This window comes from Doryrhamphus excisus, chromosome 11 (assembly GCF_030265055.1).
Source record: "Doryrhamphus excisus isolate RoL2022-K1 chromosome 11, RoL_Dexc_1.0, whole genome shotgun sequence".
In the NCBI taxonomy this organism is placed as follows: Eukaryota; Metazoa; Chordata; class Actinopteri; order Syngnathiformes; family Syngnathidae; genus Doryrhamphus; species Doryrhamphus excisus.
This window is the reverse complement of record NC_080476.1, coordinates 8,591,867-8,602,840: the sequence shown is the minus strand read 5'-3', so window position 1 is coordinate 8,602,840 and position 10,974 is coordinate 8,591,867. Positions and strand designations below refer to the sequence as shown.

The 10,974-nt window shown below is 38.2% G+C and overlaps 1 protein-coding gene across 2 annotated transcripts; it reads left to right on the top strand.

Annotated features, from left to right (window-relative positions):
- Window positions 1-218: 218 nt before the first annotated feature.
- On the top strand, window positions 219-10,550 carry LOC131138219 (dixin-like). Of its 2 annotated transcripts, none has more exons than XM_058086959.1 (21): window positions 219-483; window positions 1,093-1,222; window positions 2,940-3,065; window positions 3,159-3,390; window positions 3,620-3,724; window positions 5,429-5,517; window positions 5,588-5,697; window positions 6,321-6,404; window positions 6,624-6,677; window positions 6,770-6,820; window positions 6,909-7,013; window positions 7,109-7,162; window positions 8,122-8,193; window positions 8,283-8,354; window positions 8,439-8,504; window positions 8,778-8,924; window positions 9,003-9,060; window positions 9,141-9,237; window positions 9,326-9,434; window positions 9,552-9,631; window positions 9,720-10,550. In XM_058086959.1, the coding sequence occupies exons 1-21, from the start codon at window positions 421-423 to the stop codon at window positions 9,727-9,729; spliced, it is 1,914 nt and encodes a 637-aa protein (XP_057942942.1). In that variant the 5' UTR covers window positions 219-420; the 3' UTR covers window positions 9,730-10,550. The 2 variants fall into 2 exon arrangements, with proteins under 2 accessions (XP_057942942.1, XP_057942941.1); XM_058086958.1 differs by having other exon boundaries at window positions 5,423-5,517.
- Window positions 10,551-10,974: the final 424 nt, after the last annotated feature.

The following is a 10,974-nucleotide window of genomic DNA, read 5'->3' as shown; positions in this document are numbered from 1 at the left end:
AAAGGTGACAACTGCAAACCATAAATCCCAATGCCTGATGTGTATTTCAGTGATTTAAAAGTTTTGCTTCAAACCACGTTTACACAAAACGGCTAGTCGCTGAAGCACATTTAAATTTAAGGAAATTAGAAATTGATATTTCACTCTTAAGCTAAAACGTGGCTCAGATGATACCGGAAGTGCATAATCACTGCTGTTATTCTGAAGGAACCAATCGGAAATTAAGTTGTGCGGGAACATTTACTTGACTCCGGTGTCTGAGCTTGACTAACGGATGTCTCTTCCTCCTCCCGTCCATCAAATGATTGACGTTTGGAGCTCTACAGCAGTGTTTAGTTAGCCTATTTTATTACGGCCGAACACCATGAGATTACATTCCAGTTGCTAGTTAGCTGGCTTAATGGGTTTTCGAGTGAAAAGATGATCGCCTCACTTTCTCGGGGAAGTTTGCTGGATGAGGTGCTGCACGGAGGCTTTAACGAGGTACTTTTTGCTTCCTGTTTATTACTAGCTCAGCTGTAGAAAACCTCAAATTGGTCGACGAGGATAAAATAAGATAATGAGACAGTTTAAATAGATGGCAAGATGTGCGGTGCATAAAGGTACAACATGCTAACCTCAACATGCACCAGCTAGCTAGTTCCAAACCGTGAACAACTGTCGTCATTTTTGAACAGTAGCTGACGTTGGTTTCTGATTGTCGAGTTGCTAAATGAAAAGAAATTAGAATAAATACTAAGATTAAAATGTACAAGATTAGTATACTTGTATTGTCAATGAGTGGGTTTGTGACTGTGTATCCTGGACAACGGTGAGTCACGTGACGGAACAGCAGTGGTAAAATATAATGACATTGCCTAATATATACCACAAAAACAATATCTCAATAATATAATTTTGTCAAATAGAAATGTTGTCTATAACTGATTTCTGTATTTCAATGTATTATTAACTGGGCGACCCCGCCCCCATCCCCCCTTTGTCCTAGTATAATAAACAAAGGATCTCGTTTGTTTTGCTATTGTCTCAGCCTTTTGTGTATATTTTTAATTAAAACGTGGCCTGTTTGTGTGTTTCTTCCAAAAAATACAGCATCAATTGACCACCTACACTTCCTGGGTGAATTCTCAGTTGAAGAGGAAACCCGGACTGAGGCCCATCACTGACCTCCGGCGGGATCTGCAGGATGGGGTTGTTCTCATACAACTAATAGAGATCGTTGGTAAATAAATACGCATATATTTTCATATTGCATTAGGTTTATCGGTTTGTGCTGGTGATATAATCGGGAGAATGCCAATTCAGGCATATTAATTTACTGTAGGTACACACTAAAACATTGTATGTTTTTAATAGATTATTATTACTGTATAAAGTATGTCATTTGCAGTGATGTAACATTCCTGCTATTGCCATTCACAGAATTCCTGTGCCACTATTTGAGTAAATTCTGTAGCTGTACATAATTGTTTTTATGTTTTATTGGCAAATTTGCTCAGCCGTTAAGTTTAAGTACTCATGACACCAACAGATGTTTGAAAAATGCGAATTTATAAAAGATATTCACGTAATAAATTTTTTTTATTATACTGCTTTCATCCGCCAGAAAACAACTCCTAAATACGAGTTCCGGCAAACAGACTCAACAAAACACAGTCATGGATGCACAGCAAAGCAATAAAAGAAAAATATTCACAACAATAATAATATTGACTGATAGTGTGTTGTGATGAGTTGGTGGCTGGTGGAATCTTTTGGAAATGTGAACAGGTTTACTCCGTCTTCTAGAGTTTTGCGGCAATAGCCTACTTAGGGGGCATAATATAAAAATATATACACAACAGAAAATCAAGAAATGCACAGTATAGAACCTGTGTATTTAATGTGGGGCTCCAAAGAGGAAGGATTCTCAAAGTAACGTCACTTCCTCCTTCATTCTGACGGGATTTTTCTGCAGAGAAAAATGTTAAAAAAGGCAAGATATGTCAACATTCAAGCACATATTCGGACATATGCATTTCAAGGTTATTATGCACAGAAAAAAGAACATGCATCTTTGTGTCATGGACAAGTTTTAAGACCAAATGCCAAGAGTAAACCTGCAATCTGCAAATCTCCAGCAGGGGGCGACTGTACACCTGCAAAGCCCACTGTCCATCCATTCGTTTTCTATGTCCTTACCAGGGTTGCTGGGGTAGCCAGAGCCTATCCCAGCTGACTTTGGGCGAGAGGTGGGGTAAACCCAGTACACCAAAACCCACTGTCTAAAAATAAAATAAACTTGTGGCAAATGACTGTGATTGGCTGGCGACCAGTCCAGGGACCCCGCCTCTCGCCCGAAGACAGCTGGGATAGGCTCCAGCAGGGATAGATGTGGCAAACGATTTATTACACAAGTAAAGCATCTAAGCTGTGCATTTTAATCATGAAATGGGGAGAATAATTGAAATCAGCAGACTATGAACAAAAAAAATTCTGAATTGTTAACATTCACAAAAAAGTAATGGCAATTTAATTTAAGGTTAAGCATATTGTTTCCACACGTTTCATAGTAAATTCATTCCTGGAGCTGTTTTTTTTTAACTAATCATATATAATCAAATAGTGGCATCTTCTCAAATGAACACCAGGTACTCTCTGTAGTTGAGTAAATAAATGCCTCTGCCACTATTTCAGGAATACAGTAGGTGCACTGTACTTTTTTTTATTTTATTTTTTAATTTTTTATTACACACATTGTTGTCAAGTCCACAGTTAAAATTAAGGCTAAGATGGGACCAACTGCCAAGAATTCTCATTAACTTGCTGCCAGTTGACCATAGTTGGCACTATGCTGATGAGAATGTGTTAATATAGAGAATATTGGAAGCCTAATCTGTTGTATCCTGTAATCTCCTAAATACTTGTTTTTCCTCTCGCAATCTTTTTCTATGTTGCAGCCGGGGAGCTGCTTGAGGGTGTTTTCGTGAATCCTCAGAGCAAAGACGAAAGCAGGAAGAATGTGGAACAAGTGTTGCAGTTCATTTCCTCCAGACACATACGCATGCCGCACATCTCAGCAAGAGGTAAATCATTTTGTAGGCATCCACAATTGCTGAAATGCACAGTAAATATAGTATGCATTCATTCATAAGACATACTGTATGTGCTTTCTGCAGACATTGTTGAAGGTAACCTAAAATCTTTGATGAGGGTAATTCTGGCTCTGGCTGCACACTTCAAGCCTTCAGCCAATCACAGGGTGGCTTCAGGAAGTGGGAGGGGCTTGGCAGCATGTCCATCCAGTCACAACCCCCTGTCCACTGTGGCGCTTGCACAAGGCGCTGCTGCTGCGCTGGCGTCAGCTCGATATGACGCCTCACTGCATGCAGGCTCCTCACGCATTCACAGGTACAGTGGGTGCAAATATTGCAAATCAGATGCATTGAAGATATTTTTTTCTGATACTGTAGAACTGCACTGCATCCTACTGAGAGGTGTTTCTAATATTTTGTTTACCTTAATTATCTACATGAAAGGGGCAACATATTACAAACACACTTTATATAATGCAGGGCAGTTTCATACTACAGTAAACTACAACCACAATAATGATATATAAATTATCTTATAATTATAGTGGCTGGAGGTCTGAAGTGGAGAAGAGCGTGTGTGTGCGTGCACTGGTGAAGCAATATGAGAGGGGAAACCCAGATGAGCAGGACAATAACGCACAAATGATGAGGTAATTTCAAATATTTGTTATCATAATCTCCAAGGTTTCTCAATGTGGTGCTTAAATTTTGAAAGCATGAACATGAATATATTTTGATTTTAGCGTGTGCTTTGATTTACAACAACCCATTTGAACACCTCGGAGAGACGTTTATTTTAAATTTGTCAGTATATGTTTGCACAAGAAGTAACGTTTTAATCTTCTTATCCCTAAATGAGCTTTTAAAATTGCAGATGGGATTCATGTAGACATCAAAACTTCAGTGCTTGACTTGCCTGCAGCAATTTCTTAAATGCTGCATGTAAAATTAGAAATCTGCTTATTGAGAGACACAGATAGCTTCAATTTTCTGGTCTATTACTGCAATTTAGTATTGACTACTTCTCACTAATGTCTTACAGTGGAACCTCCAATCTTAAAAAGAGTTCTGTGATGCCGATTTTAATACATTTTTTCCCATAGGAAATAATGTCCCACCATTGCCATCATATAACCTTTTTTAACTGAAGGAAACATGAATTCCAACATGTAATGTGACATTCTGAAGCAGAACATGATCCCCTTCCGAGGCTGCCTAGCAATTTTCCATCATGATAAGAAAGCACCAACTTTTGGTAAATGCTTAATTTGCCATCTTGAACACCAACTTAGGGAACAGTAGACCGCATTCTCTGACTATTTGTGATGCCCAACAGTGACGTGTTGGTAACATACCAATGGTGTGTGTGTGTGTGTGTGTGTGTGTGTGTGTGTGTGTGCGCGCGCGCGCGTGCAAAAGCAGATGGCGAGAAAAGAACTAACCAGCCTTTATTCTCTCCAGTCACATGTGCTATTAGCTTGTGTTTTTTTTCACAAGTACACCGCATCATATTGAGGGGTATGTTTGATGTTTTGGTCCCACAATAATAATGAATTAATACTTCTCAAAACTCATCAGTCCTGTCTTTGTAAAGGTCGACTTCTGATACACCGATTGTACTGGGATTTTGTTACCTTGCGCACCTATGTATCAATTTGTATCATATATATCATATCATATATATATATATTCAATTCAATTCAGTGAATCTATAGATTCTCTACATACACAATGAAATATTTCAAGAATATATTCAGGAATTTCATAATAATTTTGACGATTACAGTTTACAGCTAATAAAAACCTCAATGTTGTCATCAAAAAATCAATTGCAAAAACTTGCTGAATCATTAATCGTTCTTTTTGTCGTAATTGAACCCGTAAAATCAAATACATTTTGCATGTTACTTTTTATTGAGCTGGTGTACCAAAAGTTTATGAAGCTAAATTAAGACGAAGATGCTTTAATAAGACATGCTGTGCTGGTTGCCATGGTAGCACGTGGCCAGCTTCGAGGCAGAGGGCGTGTGTGTGGAAACAGACAAACTATCATGAGTCTGGAGAAACAGCACAGTTCAAACAGTCTGCAGTGTATGATGGGCGGGACGCAGATTAAATGGTAAGAGCAGGCAGTGTATATTTATATATATATGTGTGTGTGTGTGTGGTGTGTGTGGGTGTGTATACCTGATTTGCATGTAATTACACTAAAACCAATACAAAATAACTTTAACAACATATCCTGTTAAATGGAGTACAGTACACTGTTTGTATTTCTTCATGCTTTTGCTTACAACTCGCCTTTTTAGAACAAATGAAGTAATCGGTACTTTTTTTTCCCCCATGAGTCTCAGCTCAGCAAGTCCGCCACCATCTCCAAGAGCTTTACCCAGCAATCATGCAGACACACAGCAAGAAGACCATGCAAAGTCAGAGACCAGCGGTGAGTTCTACATATTAGCTTTGATTTGTGCATCATCTGTCCTATAATGGTCGTGTACCTGTGTGTGCAGCCACGGTGGAGTCATCTATTGCTGTAGCGGCGACAGCGTGGGAGGATTCCATCAGTGAAAGTTTGGAGAAGGAAGTGGAGGAGACCCGTAAAATGGTGTCTGCTTTGCAGGTACATTGTTGTGATGGCTTACATGCTACAATGTGTGTTCCCTGAATTTGGGTTGACTTAAATGTTAGTGATTTCCTTGTATGATAAATGATTACTGCAAGGCGGCTGTATGTATGTTTGTTATGGCCTTGTGTGATTGTAATTACCTTTAACTATGACTGATTTATGATGGTAAACAATATTACTACAATACACCATCTGCCAAGCAGACATAGCATCTGTAGAGCTGAAGCCATTTTTGATGGGAACTGCACTTTTTTTGTTTCTTATGTGAAACATGAACACATTTCTTTCCCTTTTCTGTGCATTCTAGCGCAAGAAAATAAGTTAATACGAGTCAGCTAAAAACAGACGTCAAATTTTTTTTTTAAACGGCAACAGTGTTCTAATTACATAACTGACTTGTATATTATCCAAGCTACAGCAATATTATTATTGTAGTAGCTAACATGAAAAACCTTTTATCTGGCGGACTATTTTTTTTCGAGGGCTTAATAGTCGAAATAGATGTGTCCCAATGATGTGCATTGTTAGCTATAACCATAGAGTCTAAATATAACACAATCTTTAGACCGATCTTTAGACTCACAACCTGTCAATGTCATGTCCTCTTTCCTTTTAAGGCCCTGCTGCTACAAGGCTCTCTGCCAGAGGATGAGCAAGATCTGTCTTTGACTTTGGATGAAGGTCACCCTGAGCAGCAACTGGTACACATCCTCACCTTCTTCTTATTTTCTGTCTCTCTCTCTTTTCTCGCTCTCTGTTTCCCTTCTTACCCTAGCTCTTTGTGTGCCACTCAGATCACATTTCTTCCTCTTGACAATGTGTGTGTGTGTGTGCAGCTATGTGCGGGTGTGCTGGAGGGTAACTCAGATATCAGTTTTCTGCTCATTCTCACACTCGTTCCTTGTTTGCCGTCTTCCCAGGTCATCATCCGCAGCCGTTTGGATCAGAGCATGGAGGAGGCTCGAGAACTGAAGGTACTTACTGTACAAAATCCATTTTTACTACCAGGAAGATAAGCCATTCATTTGATCTCTAACTCTTATTAATATTTAATTTCCTTCCTTAGAGGGAACTATTGCGCTGTAAGCAAGAGATGAGAAACCTACAGGGAGTCAAGGTAAGCTGCATAGAGTTTATTTACGGAGCTTAATTACCTGTTAACCTACAGTACACAAAGACTGTTGGGGAATTTTATAAACATCCAGGAGGCCCAGCAGCAGAGGCTGTGCACGCAGGAGGCATCGATACTTCAGCTGAAGCAAGAACTTCTACGAGCCAGCATGACTAAAGATGAACTTAACAATCAAAAGGTAGGAAATGCAAAGCTGGTCTATGATAACCAATTTGCTTGATTGGAAGTATTGTTATGTATGTATAATATGTTATAATATGTTATTTTCCCTAGACTGAGCTACAATGGAAACTGGAGGAATGTACTCGCCTCTGGAGTGACTGCAAGGTATCGTGTTGATAACCACATTTTATTCAATGTGCATTATTTGTAACGGCCAGCAGGGGGAGACATCACTTTCTATAAAGTAGTACAGGCTGGCCCACAATATTTCAGTCTGCGAGCTGCTTTTAAAAAGAACCAAGTCCCAAAGAGCTAACTCCTTCTTTGAACAGAGAGAATATATATTTACTGCATATATATTATATAGGCATAATTGGAACCGAACATGTAGTGCTATAAGCACACTATAAATCTTGCAATGTCGGTGTTCACACCATCAATCAGCGGGTGCTTTTTTCATCACAGTTCAACAACTGCGACAGTGTTAATAAGATTTGTCAATCACTACATATGACTTCTCTCAAAACATGAAAAAAACCTACTTTCTTGTGTGGCACTGTAAGCATCATGGGAACTGTAGTCTGTTAGCATAAAACATAAAAGGTAATGTGTTGTACACAAAATTCTGCAATTGTTCTGTATATAACCTGAGTAGTATGTCAGTCAAAATAGCTACTAGTCACTATAAGTGAAAGCATAACTTTTGTTATAGATACGGGTATCTTACCAATGAGTAATCAGAATAATAAAGATGAAATTATCATTCTCATGTGGCGCTGATTGAGTCGTGGTCTGCTCACCACTTAATCTTTTCCGCAGAGGGACAACAGTGAATCAGGAGGTGAGCGTAATGTCAGCGGAATGTTGTCATATGACAACATTGGTCATTATTCCAGCTCCAATATCAGCCTCCTTGTCCTAAACGCCTGTTTACTTTACTTACTGTTTACTAGATCTGATACAAATACAAATATATAAATAGTACTGCGATGGAACTGAAGGAATATAGAGACATAGAAATTGTTGTGGGTTTCGGGTAAACATGGCAAAAATTGGGCTTTATATTGAGTCAAAACTTTGCCAAACTTGACTATTCTTTCTATTACTACAATGTATCTGTGAAGAAGGAAGTTGGGCAGAGGGACAGACTTGTGCAACAACTCAAATACAAGCTTGAGGAAAGCGAAAAACAACAGGTACTTCTTTCACTTTAGATATTAGCATCAGTAAAACAGTCCACTTGTCCAGTTTGCAATATGTTCTCATTTTTCGTTGTGGTTGACAGAAAGTGTTGCAAAAAGAACTGGACCATAAAAACAGTATGATGCAAGATCTTATGAATAGAGATCTTCAACAGGTAGTATTGAATTTGTTTATTCCTTTTCTAATTTTGGGTTATTAGACTTACTTGAGAATGAATATACTGTATATATATTTGTAGATTTCCCCATGCGCTGATAACAATGGCTACTATTACACTGGAAACCCTGCTCCCTCCATATCAAGTGTAAGTGTAGTGTTTTTTTGACGTTTTAGTGTACTGTCTTGGAAAAACATCCAGTATTTTTTATTTGTATTGTTTTGTGTGGCGCCATAACTTCTGTTTTTGGGTCCGTTGCTATTATTTTACTCTCCTGAACAAGTACACCTCTTGTATTGTCTTACATATGACTTAATGCAGACACTAACATCATATAGCATTAACTATACAGAATTTGAACAACATAACATCTTTGTAAAGGTGATAAATTATGAAAACAAATTGATGTTTTGTTTGCAGGCAGAGGAGGTCCAGCTGCTCCGAGATGCACTCAGAAGTTTAAGGAACGACTTCAGAGCCCACGACCCCCAGCACCACACTCTAGACACCCTGGAGCAGGGCATCATGTCACTCATTGATAGACTACATGCTCTTCAGTCACACAGGGTGTGTTTATTTTATGTATTTTTGGGAAGTCAAAACATTTAGTCTTTTTTTTTTTTAACATTTATTATCCTACTGCAGTCCAGAGGGAAATCTCCCAGACGCAAAGGCTTGAACAGCGACTCTGACTCTTGGCCAAGTAAGATGTCCTCCTTTCTGACACATTTACACATACAGCAGATTTGTGTAAATTCACTATGTTTTTTTGTTTCATTGCAGGGGTTTGCCAGTCTAACAGCACCGCCACCTCCTCCACAAAGATACTCTATTTCACTGGAAGATCCCCTACACCTTCCATGATCAACATACCCAAAAAGTAGGAAGCGTTTGTAATGTTTATGTATAATATGATATGCAGGAGGGTTAATATTTACAAAATGCGATGATGGTGGATATTATTACAGGCTGGGAGAGGTCACTCTCAAGGATGTGAAAGCAGCTGTGGATCAAGAGGGAAACTACAGGTATCACTTTAAGGCCATGGACCCTGAATTTGGTACTGTGAAAGAGGAGGTGAGAACAGAACTTTTGTAGTACAGCAGAACAGACGGACAGCAATATAGTTGTTAATGTACAGTGCACAAAGTAGTAAATTATACTGTATGTATATGTCCCTGTGTGTGAGAGAAGGTTTTCTTAGACGGAGCCATTGTTCCTGGTTGGGAAGGCAAAATTGTGGCCTGGGTGGAGGAAGACCACGGTGAAGAAAGGTGAAAGTATTTTCATGGGCCTCCTAATATTCTCACATTTCTCCTTACTGTCCATTCTAAACTTTTTTTGTTTGCTTGGCATGCTTAGACCTTCATAGCCATTAAACATCTCAAGAAGAAGAATTAAGGATTCTATATACTGGAACTGGACTCACTGTTGTGCTACTAATGTTGATAATATCATAGAAGTCAGTGCCTTGCCACGATGTGCTTGAAATTGCCAAGCCTTAACCAGAAGTGTCTATAGAAGACTAAAAACCCTACAAATTTAGCATTTAATGTTCACCCCTGGAAAAGGTCATTAGAATTGTTTTGTATCAACTTTCATACAATCTGTCTGTTCATTGTTTTTTCATCTCATACTATATGAGATTCTTCAGTATTATCCACCATTGCAGTGACACCACTTTACCACCTTTCATTATCATAATGTTATCATAATGCTGTATTGTCATGTTCATTAGAAAATGTAATGATCATTTGAATTGTTTGTGAAGTACAAAAAGTAGTTTTTGTGTAAAGTATTTTTACCATATTCTTGGTTTGCTGGCGTGTACCTTCTGACATTTTGGAGCTGGGAATGCTACCTTTCATTTGATGTATTATGAATTTGACATGGAAAGCATGTGGGACCTACTGTATCTGGTATATGAGCTATCCCATAAATAATTTATTGTGTGTGTGAGTGTGTGTGTGTGTGTGTGTGTGCGTGCACGTGTGTGCTCACCATTTGGGATTGTTTTGCCGTTTCTAACAAGCCAATAGAAATATGCATTATCTCATGTTTTGTACTCATTGGATGCCATAACTGCCTGTCAAATGTACAGTTTTTGTATATTCTATGTATTGAGACTGACAATTTAGAAAGAAGTTGGTCTATGTTTTATGTGTGATAGTCTTGTTTTACAAAATAAAACCTGTTGTTTAAGAAATATTACATTTCTTTGTTGGGATGTTTGGGTGCATAAAAAAACAAACAAAACAAAACAAACAAACAATGGCAATACATGAAAAACTACCCATTCCTAAACATATAAGATACTTTATCAACATGAGGAAAATGTAAAATAACAATTTTAATAAATCATAGGCAAACGGGTTAGAGGAGGCCAGGTATATTCAGAGTAACCCCTAATAATTTTACAGCTTTGCAATTACTGCAAAAAAATTCATAAAGATAAAATAAGCAATACTATTGTAATGTTTTTTAATTGTACCATTTTCTTTCTAATTAGTGTCAAGAAAAAATATGAGGATGATCTTGTGATCGATGGAAAGTACGATCAATGCCATCGTGAAATCTGAATTAAAAAATAGCACAAGTGGGGAAAAAAGCCTGTATT